The sequence below is a fragment of the Erinaceus europaeus genome, chromosome 10 (genome assembly GCF_950295315.1).
Source record: "Erinaceus europaeus chromosome 10, mEriEur2.1, whole genome shotgun sequence".
Lineage (NCBI taxonomy): Eukaryota > Metazoa > Chordata > Mammalia > Eulipotyphla > Erinaceidae > Erinaceus > Erinaceus europaeus.
Window position 1 is genome coordinate 94,618,752 of NC_080171.1, and position 17,237 is coordinate 94,635,988.

Genomic DNA, 17,237 nt, shown 5'->3' on the forward strand with positions numbered 1-17,237 from the left:
TCCCTTGCCCTACCCAAATAGTTCTAAACCTATATATGCTAGAAAAAACTGGGAATCTATCTAACATTAAGGGAGTAGATAAATTATAGCATATCAAATGGTGAAATACTATGAAGCCATTAAAAAGGGTTTATCTTAAAAAAAATTAAAAATTAACTTGTATGCCATTGTATCTATGATGCAATATTGATCAAAACATAGTTAATAAGTTCTTAATGTTAAATAAGTTCTTAATGTTATTAAAATATTAGATAACAAGTGATGGCATTCCACCAGGACCTGGAACGTTTGTCACTAGGAATCTTTTTTTGTGTGTGTGTGTGGTTTTATCATTTCTTTTTTATTATTATTTATTTATTTATTTAAAAAAGGAGACATTTACAAAACCGTAGGATAGGAGGGGTACAACTCCACACAATTAATCCCCACCACCAGATCTCTATATCCCATCCCCTCCCCTGATAGCTAGGAATTATTTTTGTACTATCATTGAAAGGGAAGAGGATCTGGAATATGCCAGAGGAAGTCAGGCACTGTTTCACATTATCTGAGAAGAGGAAAAGGGAAGGACATTCATAAATAGTAATAGGTATAGGTGTGACTTGGAAAGGCAGTGAAGGAAGGGCAAATAGAAGTGAATAAAAATGGGCAAAAGAAATAGATTGATTTAGATATATAGTCAAACCGTATCTGTGACCTTGGGAGAACCAATGCAGTTACCAATGGAGGGGGGTGGGGGCACAGAACTCTGGTGATGGAAATGATGTGGAATTATACTCCTATTATCTTATAATTTTGTAAATCACTATCAAGTCACTAAGAAAAAAAATTTTTTTTTTAAATAGAGGGTCAGTAAAATAACTCATTTAGATACTGCACTGCTTAGCCAGGTTCAAGCCCGCCCCGGGCCCCCATCGCACTGAAGGAAACGTGCTGTCTCTTTTTTTCTCTCTCTCTCTCTGCTTTCCGTTATCTAGCTTTAAAGATAACTAAACTAGAAGAAAATAAACTAGAATATTGACAATTGCCTCTGCTTTTAATAATATTCTGCATATTCCACACTTTCTATAGTGTACTTTTTTTTAAAATCAGAAAAACCATGAACTTTCTTTTTGCTGATCAACTACAGATATTTTCAAAACCCCTCTAGTCAATTCCTGAATACTACAGTCAGAAAAACAAATTTGTTACTTTTAAAGCTTATGTCTAATTCCAATTTTTATTTTTCCTGATCCTAGAGTATACATACTTTAAAGAGAAGAAAGTCTCAAATGGTAATCATTACTATAAATACATGGGGGGGAGACTAGAAAAAGCTACCTGTAAAAACCAGTAACATATTATTTTTGGCTGATGGAATTACACAGCTTTTACAATCTCTTCTTAGCTGAGCAATTATTACACTTTCCACAATGAATATCTACTAACTATTATAATAAAAATTCTTTAATGTTTTCTTTTTAAGAGTTAATCACCAATAAAATTATAGCACATCTATATAATGTAATATCAATAGTAATTTAGAAAATGTTGTAGAAGAGTACGTAATAACACAAAAGAAAGTTTGATATGTCAGCTGAGTATTTAATAACACAAGTCTTTTGTCAGCTGACCATACTATAAAACAGCGTGTTCAGAATGATCCCACAATCTTGTTTAAAAACAAGCAAAATATCTCTGTATACAAAGAAAATATCTTTGAAGAAAATTCACCAAAATACAAATGACCTAGATGGTAGGATCAAAGACAATTCTAACCCTTACTACTTCTGCTTCTATATTTTGGTAAACTTTTCACTACTAAGCATTACTTTTCCAACTAAAAAAAAAAAACTTAAAAAAAAGAGATTAAACAGGGAGTCGGGCTATAGCGCAGCCAGTTAAGTGCACATGGCGCAAAGCACAAGGACCAGCGTCAGCATCCAGGTTCGAGCCCCCGGCTCTCCACCTGCAGGGAAGTCACTTCACAAGTGGTGAAGCAGGTCTGCAGGTGTCTATCTTTCTCTCCCCCTCTCTGTCTTCTCCTCCTCTCTCCATTTCTCTCTGTCCTATCCAACAATGACGACATCATCAATAACAATAATATTAACTACAACAACAATAAAAACAAGGGCAACAAAAAGGAAATATTTTTTAAAAAAGAGATTAAACAAGTGACTTTGTTAAATAACAGAGAATAGATGAATAGCATCTACTGAACAATTCTCCTTTAAAAAGGCTTTCCAGCACCACTACAATTCTAACATTGAAGTTGGTCTTCCAGCAACTAGAGGAGAGTGAGCATCAATCATTTCTCCTTTTTGAGATCTAGCTATATTTAAGGTGGCCATCAAATTCAGAATCAGAAGTTACCTCTTGTTGCAGGGCAAACATACGCACCTGAAACTTTTAAGCAAGACCCTGGTGAACAGAGTCGGGGGGAGAGGGGGGTTAGCTGTCTTCTAGGGATATGGGTCTGATTATATGTAAATATAATTCCCAATACTTTGATGAAAGAAATGTACTATTTATGTTGCAAATAATACACTAACAACAGAACTATAGTCCCACCTGGCAGAGACCTCAGAGAGCATGTGAAGACAAGTTCTAGGACTCTGCTATTAAGATTCTATGTAGGGAGTCGGGCGGTGGCGCAGTGGGTTAAGCGCATGTGGCGCAAAGCGCAGGGACCGGCGTAAGGATCCCGGTTCGAGCCCCCGGCTCCCCACCTGCAGGGGAGTCGCTTCACAGGCGGTGAAGCAGGTCTGCAGGTGTCTATCTTTCTCTCCCCCTCTCTCTCTGTCTTCCCCTCCTCTCTCCATTTCTCTCTGTCCTATCCAACAACAAAGCAACGTCAACAATGGCAATAATAACCGTAACGAGGCTGCAACAACTAGGGCAAGAAAAAGGGGGAAAAATGGCCTCCAGGAGCGGTGGATTCATGGTGCAGGCACCGAGCCCAGCAATAACCCTGGAGGAAAAAAAAAAAAAAAGATTCTATGTAAATATTGACTAGAAACAATAACAGAGATATCTTGCTAGGGAATTACGTAAACAGTTTAAAAGCCTGGCTTCCTGTTTACATATTTTATAAGTCACTTTACTGCTATCCACAAGGTGATTCAGCATCCTGATTTAATCTAAGAATTTCTTGACTTTACATATAATAAATGGGACTACAACGAGCAGCTGAAACGCCAGAAGACACAGAAAGAACAAAAATAAACACATAAACATGTGTCTTCCAGTCCAGTGAGAAATCTATGCAACAAAGACTACCAGTTCAATCTATTTCCAAATCACTATCCTCACTGTGACAAGTAGCAGAGTTATGCACAGATGTGAGTAACAAGACTTCCTTTTCTGGGAGCAATCCGAATTCCTGTAGAAAAGCTTCAAGGTCCACAGCAAAGAAATCTTCCCCCAGTTGGTCAGTAACACGAACAAAATTGCCAAGCAGTTCTCCCCCTTTGTAGATCAGTAGAGCAGGCAGCGCATTCCTGGTGAACCGACTGCTGGCCCCAATAACTGAGCTCTTCACCTGACAAAATTTGACGGCTGGGTACTCAGCAGCAAGGCAGATCATGCAGCCATTCATGGCTTCTGTCCCTGGAATGCCGTCTTCATAAATATGGACCATGATGAGAGTGTTTTTCTGTTCTTTATCAATCATGTCTAAAAACCCTTCTCCACTGGGTATTTCAAAGACCTGCCTGAACTGGGGCCCCTTGTGAAGCTGTTGTCGCATCTCCTCCATTCTCTGCTTTCGGTACTGCTGCAGAAACTCTTCATCATCTTGGTTCTCACTCATCATTGAAAAGTCCTTCAAAGTCATCTGCACAAAGACCATCACGTAAACATGAGACACACAAACCAAGCCCACATGCTAATGACATAGGCATACACCACAAGCTTATGACATGTGAGGCATCAATGCTCAGTGTTCTGTATTTTTTCTTACTGTCTTTTTTTTTCCACTAGCATTACCATTGGGGCTCTGGGCCTATACAATGCCACCATTGCTGGAGACCATTCTTTTTTCCTTTCCTTTCCTTTTTTTTTTTTTTTCTTCTTCCTTGTAGAGGGTAAGAAATACAGAAGGAAAGAGAAAAATAAGAGAGACACCAGTAGCACTACTCCGACACTCCTATAGCTTCCTCCACAGGAGGGGATAGGGGGCTTGAAACTGGATCCTCTGTGCGCTCTACCAGCTGTGCCACCAACCAGTCCCCTTACTCAACTCTTATGATAATGTCATTGGAGATGGACTTTTACTACTGCCATTTGACAATTCAGGATCTAAGACTTGTAATTATTTTCACAAATTGACACAGGTAACAAAAGTATTAAGGCCAGGATTCACACTAATTAAAATTAAACAAATTCAGAAAACCAAAATAGACCTGTAATGACTGCATCATATTACCTCTCAATTCAAACAGGCAGTATTAGAAAATATCACTTTAATGGAGTCGGGGGTAGCACAGCAGGTTAAGCACAGGTGGCGCAAAGTGCAAGGACAGGCACAAGGATCCCGGTTTGAGCCCCCAGCTCCCCACCTGCAGAGGAGTCGCAGTGTTCTGATCTACATCTCTCTCATAAAGTGACTAATTAAGAAACATTGAAAAATAAGTAACTTAAAAGAATATTCATAGGGAGTCAGGAGGTAGCACAGCGGGTTAAGCGCACGTGGCACAACGCAGACCGGCATAAGGATCCCAGTTCGAGCCCCCAGCTCCCCACCTGCAGGGGAGTCGCTTCACAAGTGGTGAAGCAGGTCTGCAGATGTCTTTCTCTCCCCCTTTGTCTTCCCCTCCTCTCTCCATTTCTCTCTGTCCTATCCAACAACGGAAACCAATAACAACAACAACAATAACTACAACAATAAAGCAAGGGCAACAAAAGGGAATAATTTTTTTAATCTTAAAAATATATATATTCATGATCACTCTCCAACATACACACACTAAAATTTCTTTTTTTAAATAGTGATTAAAATTTCTTCTTTTTATTGCTGAAATCATTTTGCATTTACAACAGCAGTTGTGGGATGCTCATCAAACAATAGCCAGCTTTTGCCACTTAGCATTATTATAGCATAGTGCCCTGTGCTTCTAAGTACTCTTTAATCAAATAAACATAAGGTACCAAATTTTGTTTAACCACACCCTATTTTTTTTCACACCGCTATTTTTGATAGGCAACTTTCAATTCTGTTCCACTGCAGTCAACTCAGTAGGATAAGAACATCTTCTCTCAGAGAGGCTGGGAGTATGGATTGACCTGCCAACACCCATGTTCAGTGTGGAAGCAATTACAGAAGACAGACCTTCCACCGTCTGCACCCTATAATGGCCGTGGGCCCATATTCCCAGAGGGTTACAGAATAGGAAAGCTATCAAGGGAGGGGATGGGATACGGAGTTCTGGTGGTGAGAATTGTGTGGAGTTGTACCCCTCTTATCCTATGGTTTTGTCAGTGTTTCCTTTTTTATTATTATTATCTTTATTTTATTTACTGGTTAAAGACAGCCAGAAATAGAGAGGGAAGGGGGTGATAGAGAAGGAGAGACAGAGAGACACCTGCAACATTGCTTCACCACTTGCAAAGCATTCCTCCTGCAGGTGAGGACTGGGGGCTCAAACCTGGGTCCCTGTGCACTGTAACATGTGCGCTCAACCAGATACGCCACCACCCGGCCCCAGTGTTTCCTTTTTATAAATAAAAATTAAAAACAAAAAGAACATCCTCTCTCAAAACTGTCCTATGAATCACAAGATAGTTGCTTCATCTGGTCTCAGCCTCAGATGAGGAAGCAGCAGTGAGCTGTGGGCATACTGCCATGCAGCCAGCTCACTTACAAATATCTGCCTGGCTCCTGGCCAATTGTAGTAAGACATCACTGTTGCTGTAATAAAGCCTAATCCAGCAGAGGCTGAGGACCCACACCAGATGAGAACTGATATTGCTATCCCACCATAGCTTACACCATTTTGAATTCACTGCTTTACTTGTAAATTCCTTTCCAGCTCAGAGCTCTTTTACCTCACCCACCAAGAGGCTCTGTCTGACCTATCAAAACCTTTGAGTCTCATGCCTTGAAATCATTCTCCAGGTCAATGCAAACGACCTCTCCCTAATCCCTATCTGCTCCCCAATTCTGGATGCTATTTCCAGCAAATGCCTGCTTTGAGCCACAGTCAAGTGATTTTAGTCATCCCTAGATGTACATCTGAGGTCAGAGGGTCTGGGGAAAAATAGCAGATCCTTTTAATTAAAAATACAGAGGAGAGTGACAGATCTAGTTTCATATATCTTCTGAAGTATCTATTTGCTTCTACTGAATTGCCTCATTAGAGTAAATTTTCTGAGGTTTCAGGTGAAATAAAGAAATATCACAGAAAGAAAAAGAAAAATCTCAAGAGGCCTAGTGGTGGTGCAACAGCTTAAGTGTACATAGTACTATGCACAAGGACCCATGAAAGGAACCAGGTTCAAGCCCCCAGTCCCCATGTGCAGCAGGGATGCTTCACAAATGGTGAAGCAGGTCTGCAGGTGTCTTTCTCTCCCCCTATCTCCCCTCCTATCCTATCAAATTAAATGGGAGGGGGGATGACTGCCAGGAGCTGTAGCTTCACGGTGCCAGGACTGACCACCAGCCATAACCCAGAGGCAAAAAAAAAAAAAAATTAAAAATTAAAATCCAGATCAGAATCCCAGTTCTGTTTAGTATTTACTAGATCTGTGACCCTAATCTTCTCCACTTTCTAAGAATTAGCTTTTTTGTTTTCTGTTGTTTTTTAGTTTATTTTGCCTCCACAGTTATTGCTGGGGCTCGGTGCCTGCAATTTGAATCCACGGCTCCTGGAGGTTATTTTTTTCCCTTTTTATTGCCTTTGTTTATCGTTGTTGTTGTTATTATTGTTGTTGAATAGGACAGAGAGAAATCAAGAGAGGAGGGGAAGACAGAGAGGAAGAAAGATAGACACCTGCAGACCTGCTTCACTGCTTGTGAAGCAACCCCCCTGCAGGTGAGAAGCCAGGGGTTCAACCAGGATCCTTACACCAGTCCTTGTGCTTAATCAGTTTTTATCAACTGCAAAATGAAGGTAATACCATCAACCATGGAAAGAAAGACCCCAGTAGAGGACAAGAAAACTCAGCTAAGTACTTTCAATAAGCAAGGCACTGGGATAGATACGATACAAACACAGTCTGTGAATTAGAGATATTAGGGTGAGGCAGGGGCATACCTGGTTGAGCACACATGCTACAACAAACAGGGACCTGGGTTCAAGCCCCCAGCCCCCACCTGCAAGGGGAAAGCTTCACAAGTGGTGAAGCACGGCTGCAAGTGTCTCTCTGTCTCTCTCCCTCTCTATCTCCCCACTTGATTTCTGTCTCTACCCAAATAAAGAAATGAAAGAGATAACTGACATCATTTAACTAAAGACAAACTAGAATGGAAGAGATGTCCCCATGGTTACTAATGACAGAACTAAGATTCAAACCTAAATGAATCCAGATTATGACATGACTCTATACTTCCCTCTGCACTGCAGTGTAAGGGTCATATGAAACACCCTCCACCTTCATCTAACCCTAGTTTCAGCAACCAGAGGAGTTTCTGAAGAAAGCCTGGATGCTATCTAGATGTTATTACTTACCTTCCCACTGATCTTCTCCTGAAGGTCCTTCTGTTTTTGCTGTTCTTCTTCTTCGTCGAGTTGAGACCTACATGTCATTGACAGTTTCTTGATCAGTCTTTCCATCTCCCGGCACTGCTCCTCCCTTTGTTCTGTCTCCAACTGCTTGAAGCGGCGCCAATCATTGATCACACCTTTTGGACCTGGGTTAGGTTGGTAAATATTAATATGACCAAGAATGGGCAAGAAATTATGGGCTGTCTCACATCTGGACAGAGAGGTTCACATCTGTCTAAAGCCTGCTCTATAACTACACAGTAACGTTTCCACCGGTGCAGTGTGGTCTACTTACAATGATATCCACTACAGCAAAGTTTGCAGTAATTAAAGAAACAAGCTAAGGTTCAACATTAGGATATATTCTAAATAAAATATGAATCATTCACTTAAAGGAAAATAAAGCAACCATTTGAGGCAATTCACTTTTTAAAAATTTTTTAATATATTTATTTTCCCTTTTGTTGCCCTTTTGTATTATTGTTGTAGTTATTATTGTTGTTGTTATTGATGGTGTCGTTGTTGGATAGGACAGAGAGAAATGGAGAGAGAAGCAAAGACAGAGAGGGGGAGAGAAAGAAAGACACCTACAGACCTGCTTCACCGCCTATGAAGCGACTCCCCTGCAGGTGGGGAGCCTGGGACTGGAAACCAGATCCTTAAGCCAGTCCTTGCGCTTTGTGCCACATGTGCTTAACCCACGGCACTACCACCCGACTCCCGCAGTTCACTTTTCTACAATGAAGGATTTACAAACAAATCAGAGAAGCCACATTCAGAAGCTAGGTGGTTGCATACATAGTACAGTGAGGCCCAGGATCCCCACCTACAGGAGGAAAGCTTCTAGAGTGGTGAAGCAGTGCTGCAGGCGGGTCTCTCCTCCTCTCCCTTTCTATCCCCTCCCCCCTTCCTCTTGATTTCTGTCTCTACCCAATAAAACAAAGATAATAAAAGTTTCAAAAAGAAGCCAAATTCGACCACAGACCAATCTGTACTCGCTACCATGCTGTACTATGCTACATGCTACCATACACATTTATATTTTGTAGTGAAATGGTGAGAAGCATGTGCAATGAGCAACATCAGGTAATATCTAGATGTGGGATTGCTATTAGAGTAAGAAAACTTCTAATTGACATAGCTGACATTTTCAAACCTTCTCCCCAGGGCTGGAGGTGTTTCCGTACCTGTGTTAACTGAGATGCCTTCCCCAGTCAGCTCAGCATCTACAGGCATAGAACTGCGGGCCAGCGCACCCTTGCCTCCATCTCTGTCCTCATTGTCACTGTCCTCATCCTCACTGCTGCTGTAATAGTACTGCAGCTTCTCCCCCAGCAACTTATCATCCAGGGTCGTCATGATTCCTGAAAGAGGGTGACATATTAGGCTGTTTGATGGCTTGAAGAAGACAGACATGAATTTCACAGGTACTTGTACTGAAGTCCTATTTACAGGACCCTAAAAGCGATCCCATAAACAGGATCAAAAATAAATCAATAAATAAACAGGAGCAACTGCCGAGGAGAAAAATTAAAATAAAATAAAAAATACAGCTCAACCACTAGGCATGGCTGCTGGCAGGTCCGGCAGGGAGGGCAACAGCTGGGGCACTTGAGGCATCCCAATACTGCCTTCACTCAAGACAGCACCCAGGCTCCTTACACCTCGACCCCAGATGACTCTCCAGGAGGCAGGGAGGTCTTGAAAGCCGAGACCTTCAAGACCTAGCTAAGGCCATATAAAGACAGCCAGGATTTGTGCAGGAACCTGGCGCCCCCCGAGGTTAAATATGCGGGGCTGGGGGCAAGAAGGTGCAAAGTGGTGCAGGGCTGAGTGGGAGAAAGCTGTGTGTTCGAGGTGGTCACGGGGGGGAGTGGGGGTGCGGACAGCCGTGGGAAGAAAGGCCCAGCGCTGGGCGAGCCGGGCCAGGGTAGAGGCCCTGTTCCGACCCAGCTGCAGGGGGCGGGGAGATCCTCGTGGGGGCGGCCTGGGAGGGAGCCCAGGGCGGGGCCTCGGTGGATTTCAGGGGCTGGTTCAAGGCCAGTCCAGCCGAGGTGCTGGAGAAGAGGCGGGGCGGGGAGGGCGTGTCGAGGCCCGGCCGGGAAGGGTCGAGGAGACTGTGGGCCGCAGCAGGCAGCGCGAGGAGGGGGGGCGGCGGCCGGGCGAGAGGAACCTTGGGGGGCCATGGCCAGTGCAGGCAGGGTGGCTGTCTAGACCGCATTCACCGCCTCCCACCAGAATTCAAGCCCGCCGCTCCTTCCCGGCTGACCTCGGTGCAGCTACCCGGTCTAGCTCAGTCCCGACTTCTTGGGGCCAACAGCTCCCGGCACTTGAGAAAAGAGAACTCCCGGTTGCAGAGCCAGAAGCCAGTCAACGGCTTGAGCACTAAGTGAAAAGCCGCTGGAGTTCCGACTGCGCCGACCAATGAGACGGCTTTCCTGCATCAGGGCAGACTCACACTGACCAATGAGAAGGGTCCTCATACTGGGGCGCTGAGGGAAGCTACGGATCCTAGTTTGGACAAAAGACCTCGACGAACTCAACGTGCTTGAACTGATTATTTTTGCTTTGCTATAAATGAAAAATTACACTCTATGAGCTCAGCTCCCCGATCCCCCACCTGCAGAGGGAAAGCTTTGTGAGTGGTGAAGCAGTGTTGCAGGTGTCTCTCTCCCTATTACCCTCTCCCCTCTTGATTTCTGGCTGTCTATCCAATAAATCAAGAAAATGTAAACAAAAAAAAAAAAAAAAACTTAACAGTGTGATAGAAAAAACTGATACTCTTGGCACTGTGTGATAGTGAACTTTAAGTTCTGCCCTCTACTGCTGTGCCACCTCCCAGCACCTAATTTTACAAACTTTTTTAAACCTAAAATCATTTCATGTTCTTAGTGTTTATTGAGGTGTACAGTACACAACCGTAGAACCTTAAAAAAAGTTTTTGAAAATTGGGTCATTCAGAAGTAGACTAAAATAATAGTTTAAAATAGATTGTGGGGGAGGGGCGGTAGCGCAGCGGGTAGCGCACATGGCGCAGAGGACAAGGACCAGAATAAGGATCCTGGTTCAAGCCCCCAGTTCCCCACCTGCAAGGGGGATCGCGTCACAGGCGGTGAAGCAGGTCCCACATTCAATCCCCGGCAGCACATGTACCAGCTCTTTCTCTCCCCCTATCTTTCTTCATAAATACATAAATAAAATCTTTTTTTATATATTTATTTTCCCTTTTGTTGCCCTTGTTGTTTTTCATTGTTGCTGTAGTTATTGTTGTTGTTAATGATGTTATCATTGTTAGATAGGACAGAGAGAAATGGAGAGAGAAGAGGAAGACAGAAAGAGAGAAAGAGAGGGGGAGAGAAAGATAGACACCTGCAGACCTGCTTCACCGCTTGTGAAGCGACTTTCCTGCCGGTGGGAAGCCGGGGGCTCTAACCAAGATCCTTACACCTGTCCTTGTGCTTTCGCGCCACATGCGTTTAACTCACAGCGCTACTGCTACCGCTGGACACCCAAATAAAATATTTTTTTTTAAAAAAAGATCAAGTTGAAAGGAGGTGGGAGGTAGGGAAAGACACCTGCAGCACTGCTTCACTACTGGTAAAGTTCCCCCCCCACCTGACCCCCTGCCCACCAGGGATTGAACCCTGTCCTTGCACATTAGAACATGTGTGCTCAGGCAGTCAGGCGGTAGCGCAGCGCGTTAAGGGCACGTGGCGCAAAGAGCAAGGACCGGCGTTAAGGATCCCGGTTTGAGCCCCTGGCTCCACACCTGCAAGTAGTCCCTTCACAGGTGTGCAGGTGTCTGTCTCTCTCCCCCTCTGTCTGTCTTCCCCTCCTCTCTCCATTTCTCTCTGTCCTATCTCACAACGACATCAATAACAACAATAATAACTACAATAAAACAACAAGGACAACAAAAGGGAATGAATAAATAAAATATTTTTTAAAAAAACATGTGTGCTCCACTAGATGCTCCACCATCAAATTCCAGGGGGGAGAAACTCTTAATTGATGGATCTATGGCCACCTGAAATTGTTTACACATTTGTATAGGTGCATATATTTCTACTTTTTTTTTTAATACCAGAGGACTGCTCACCTCTAGCTTATGGTGGTGTGGGGGTTTGAACCTGGGATTTTGGAGCTTCAGGTATGAGAATCTCTGCATAACCATTATGCCATCTACCCTCCACCCAGTGCATACATTTCTTAAAAGCTGTTTGTTCGACACAGATTTTTTTTTTTAATTCACTTTAAAAGGTCCTATGATGACTCTGTTCCTTGTTTGCAGAGTGGATAGTATTACCTTAATTAGACTCACATACAGAATTTATACTCACATGACAATTGTCCTGTAAATCAGTTATTTTCCCCATAAAGTAACTTGGAAAAAATAATTAAATCCTTATTAGTAACATACTTAACTGTGTCTGGAATCTGCTTTAAGTGACAAGTCAGTAGCCAGCAACTATACCTCTAAGCAGGAGATACCCAGAATGTTTGTTAATAAATTCTTTGCTTTTAACTTTGTTCTTTGCTCAACATGATCTTCTCCATCTATCCATGGTAATTTCTTGATCTTCAAATTACATTTTAAAATTAGGGTGATAGTCCATAAGGAGAACTTTGTTGTTAGATAGGACAGAGAGAAATGGAGAGAGGAGGGAAAGAGAGAGAGAGAGACCTGTGGACCTGCTTCACCACCTGTGAAGCAACTCCCCTGCAGGTGGGGAGGCGGGGACTTGAACCAGGATCCTTATGCCGGTCCTTGCTCTTTGCGCCAGCTGTGCTTAACCCTCTGTGGTACGGCCCAACTCCCGTCATATTGATTTCTAACCTACACAAACTGTGCTGTAAGAAAGCATTAATGGTAAGCCTTTACATCATTTTTTTTTTTGCACTTTATTGGGTAAACAGTTTAAAGGACAGTTGTTAACATATGGGTTCAGCTAATCATCTCAAATAGATGTCTGCACACCACTGTCACCATCAAAGTCCCTCTCACCATCACTATTGTGTACTGAATACCCCATACCCACCCATCTCTCCCAAGTCCAGAGTCTTTGGCTTTGCTACAAGACACTAAACTCAGTCCAGGTTTCACTCTGTGTTTCTCTGTTCTTGCCTCACTACTACATAAGAACCACCTATAGGTGAGTCATCAGGTATTCACCCTTCTCCTTCTGGCTTATCTCTGAACATGATTCCTTCAAGTTTCAACCAAGATATTTAAGTCATTACATTTTGAGGTGATTTGTCCTGTGCCTAGATAACTAACACAAAATCGGTTTCCCTTTTGATCCTGTATCTGTTTTTAGTAAATTACATCTAAATGGATGTTAAGGTCTAAGGTCTCATAATCAAATTTATTCATTTTGTTCAAAGGCAAACAATATAGCAATTCACTCAAAAAAGCACATCAGAAACAAAACACAGCCACACAAAAACATGTACATAAGAGTTCATAGCAGCTTTATTTGTAATAGCCAAAAATTTGAAAACAACTCAAGTACTCTTAAATGGATGAATGGTTAAACAAAATGAGGTACATCTGTATCATAGTATATTATTCAGCAATAAAAAAGAGTAAACTATCAATACATGCAGCAAATTGAATGGATCTCAAGGTAATTATGCTGAGTGAAAAATAATAGTCAAGCTCAAAAAGTTACATTCTGTATAATTTCACTGATATAGCATTCTCCAAATGACAGAATTACTAAGATGGATACAGGTTAGTGACTGCCAGGGGTTAAGGATAGGAAATCGTTGGTATGGGAGGAAAATGGATATGAGTATAGAGGGCTAGCACAAGGGTTCGTTGAAGTGATGAAACAATCCTGATTATCTTTTTTTTTAATCTTGACAGTAATGATGGTTCCACAAATCTGGATGTGATAAAATTGCATAGAACTACACACAGACTCGTGCAAATAAGTGTACATGGAGCCTGTGAAATCTAAATATTGTGAAAACTGAATAATGAATTGTTACTAATGTTAATTTCCTGGTTTTTACATTATACTACAGTTATGTAAGATGTCATCCTTGGGGAAACTTCATGAAGGGCACAAGGGTCCTCTGTATTACTTTTGCAAAACCTTATGAATCTTTAATTATTTCAGAATATAAAATTTAAAAAAATGCTTCCATTAATCTCATCCACTCTCTTGGGCTGAAACAACTAAATAGCACTGCAAACACCCACCCTCACATTACTCTCCATCCAATTTTTCACTATGGCTCTTTTGAGTAAAGATCTGCAGAAATCAAGACATCTAGTCATGAAGATATCTCAAGGGGCAGGTGATATCTTATACTCTTAAGAGAACAAACAGCAAGTGTATGTTGGGGAGAATGTAAAATGGAGCCACCCCTATGTAAAACAGTATGGGAGACTCCCCAAGCAAATAAAAATGGAAATACCTTGTGACCCTGTCATGCCACTCCTAGGCATATAGCCTACGGACAGGAAAACACTAATTAGAAGGGACACACACACCCCTATATTCAGAGCTGCATTATTCACAGTAGTCATAGTGGAAGGAACCTAAATGCCATGCAACATACAACTGGATAAAAAAGTTATGGGGGGGGCAGCAGTGGTGCACAAGAACCCAACTTTCTCCCACCTGCAGGAAGGCCACTTCACAAGCAGAGAAGCAGGCTTGCAGGTGTCTCTCTTTCTCTCTCCTCCTCTCTCTCCCTCTCAATTTCTCTCTGAACTATCAAATAAAATAGAAAGAAAAAAGTGGCCACCAGGAGCAGTGCATTCATAGTGCCAGCACCAAGCCCTAGCAATAACCCTGGTTATAAATTAATCAAACAAATGATCAAAAAAGGAAGTTATGGGATATATACTCAGTGGAATACTACTTTGCCATTTAAAATGATACAGAGTTCTTCAGGAAAAAACAGATAGACTAGAGATGATTATACTTAGTGAATTAAGTAAGCAGGGGAAAGACAACTGCCAAATGATTTCACTCATATATGGAATACAGAGAACTGAAACACATGAAATTCAAAAAGGAAAGGAAGAAAAAGGTTGCCAAGGTGTCTCTAAGACTTTGTGAGAACTATGGAGGTTATCCTTGGTGTGGATTGCAGGGGGGCAACACAGAACTTTGGTGGTGGGCTCAATGTAGAACAATTCCCCTATTATCTTAAAATCTTATAAACCATTATTAAATCACTAATAAAAATGAGAGAGAGAGAGGTATAAAGGTGCTACTATGAGAGCATTCTGACATGGTGAAAAATACAGCAGTAGTGAGGATGGCTGGATACAGCAAGCAAGCAAGGGAATCAAAGAGAAGATTCTGGCTTTCACAGTGAATGAGATGAGAAGCATTTGGAGGGTTTTGAAGCCTGCAAGTGAAATGATCAGACAAAATATTCTGACAGGATGCTTTAGATACTGTTGTGAGAAGGCAGACAGAAGGCAAGGGAGGAAACAGGGACTATCACATTCAGATGGGGGGAAATTGTGGAACTGTATGGTGAGATATAGTCAAAATCTGAATATATTGTGAAGGTAGAGCTGGTATGGATTTGTTGCTGGACTAGGTGTGAATGAGAGGAGTTAAGAGACAAGTAAGTGAAATGTGGGAGGTAGGATATATACAGTTTGGATAGGGACAGAATACCAAAATCTCAAGAGTTCAGTTTGAGAGGTTCAGTAGAGACCCAAATGAAGATGTCTGGTAAACAGCCATATCTGAACATATTCTGTGTGAAGAATAACCACATCCACCTTTACCTGGTTGTGTTAAAATCATTATGATTTTACTATTCTTTACCATGTGAATTCACTTTTTGTTTCCTTCTTGTCTGTTCCTCCAATTATAAAGTTTCATTACACTGACTAGATTACTCCTGTATCCCTAATGCCTGACATTCAGTAAACTACACACACATATCAGCTGAATGTGTCTGAAAAATGTATAGTCCAGGACATTTAACAATGGATATTATTAGTCAACCTGAGCTAAGACGGTTCATTCATTATGGCACTGATTCCTAAACTTTCGCACATTTAAAGTAAGTAAGTTTGGAACCATTTTACTATGAAGTTTTCAATCATTAAAAAAAAAAAAAAAGCCCTGGAGCTGGGTGGTGACACACCTGGTTGAGTGCACATGTTAAAATGCATAAGGACACAGGTTCAAGCCCCCAGTCCCCACCTACAGGGGAAAAGCTTTGCAAGCAGTGAAGCAATGTTGCAAGTGTCTTTCTGTCTCTCTCATCACTCCTTCCCTCTTGCTTTCTGGCTGTCTCTATCCAACAAATAAAGACAATAACAAATGTTAAAAAATCATAGTCATTGTTAAAATGAATGTTGAATACTTCACTAAGTATTAACTGTAAAGGAAGCAAAATCTTCCTGAAATTTAATTTAATTTTATTTAAATTTACATTTCCTTTCCTTTCCCTGGATTAACTTTTTTTCTCTTTTTCCTAATCACAATTGTCACTCCAAAGCTTATACAAGATTATATTGTTTGATTCAAGTCAAAATTAATCCAAATAATATACTGTTGTATTATTAATATACTCCCTTTACCAAAAAAGCCTGATCAGTGCTCTCTCCTACCTTTAAAGCCATTTCTTTTTCTCCATCCCTGCCTGGCCTGCTCCACAGACTTCTTGGCTAAAGTGCTGACTTAGTCTACCTGGTAGTCTGTCTCTACCTTCACCTCACATTACTGCCAAAGTGAATTTTCTGAAAACCCCAAATTGTCTTAATGATCTAACTTCCAACACTTCCTAGTAGTTTCTTACTGCAGTATTCAATATCCTTTATAGGGTTCCCTACCTACCTCATCTTGCTGTCTGGCCTTAGGCAGATTTCCTACGACCTCTTCTTCACTTTTCTCATTTGTAAAGTAGCAACAATAAATTTTAAAAATAATGGTTTCAGATTACGATATACCTGTAGCACTTTAAACCATGTCTGGATCATATCGGTACTCTGAGAGTTAAACACATCTTCCACTGTAAAACAAGGCCAAAATAGGCTCCAACCATCAACCTTTTGGAGGCAAATGAAGACAGATTTGAATAGGAATCCAGACTCTACTACTTTCTAGTTAGAAAGTATTGGGAAAGTTACTTATCATCTTATCTGGCAGTATATAAGTCTACAGTGAAGGGCTGTAACAATACAAGATAGATCATTAACAGTTTTTTCTCCCTTTATTTCTGTTTTGTGAAATGTTATTCAGCTTCCAAGTCTAGCCCTAGGACATTTCTCAAAAAAGGCCTATCATTTGGCTCACCAACACCACCATCTGCCACATAGTTTCACTTGTGGAGTTTCAATACACCCTCCACTGGAACATATCTCACTGAGTTGATTTTTCAGATTTGTCTTTCCCATTTTTAACACAATGAGCTTCTAAAGAAAGGGTTGTTTCACTGACCTTTAAGTTTAATAACCAGCACAGTCACAGTAAGTATCAGCTAAGGGGATGAGTAAAACTATTTTAAAAAATAGTGAAAAATGGGGTCTGGATCCACTCAGGCCATTTTCTTTCATGTTCTGATGTCTCA

The 17,237-nt window shown here is 41.5% G+C and overlaps 1 protein-coding gene across 1 annotated transcript; it reads right to left on the minus strand.

Moving 5' to 3' along the window:
- Positions 1–3,099: 3,099 nt before the first annotated feature.
- Positions 3,100–10,119, minus strand: PDCL (phosducin like). The gene is made up of 4 exons (XM_007539956.3): positions 9,952–10,119; positions 8,870–9,046; positions 7,647–7,828; positions 3,100–3,814 (listed from the first exon to the last, which is right to left on the minus strand). Exons 2-4 carry the CDS (start codon positions 9,039–9,041, stop codon positions 3,263–3,265), a joined length of 906 nt encoding a protein of 301 aa, XP_007540018.1. The 5' UTR covers positions 9,042–9,046; positions 9,952–10,119; the 3' UTR covers positions 3,100–3,262.
- Between the last annotated feature and the right edge of the window lie 7,118 nt (positions 10,120–17,237).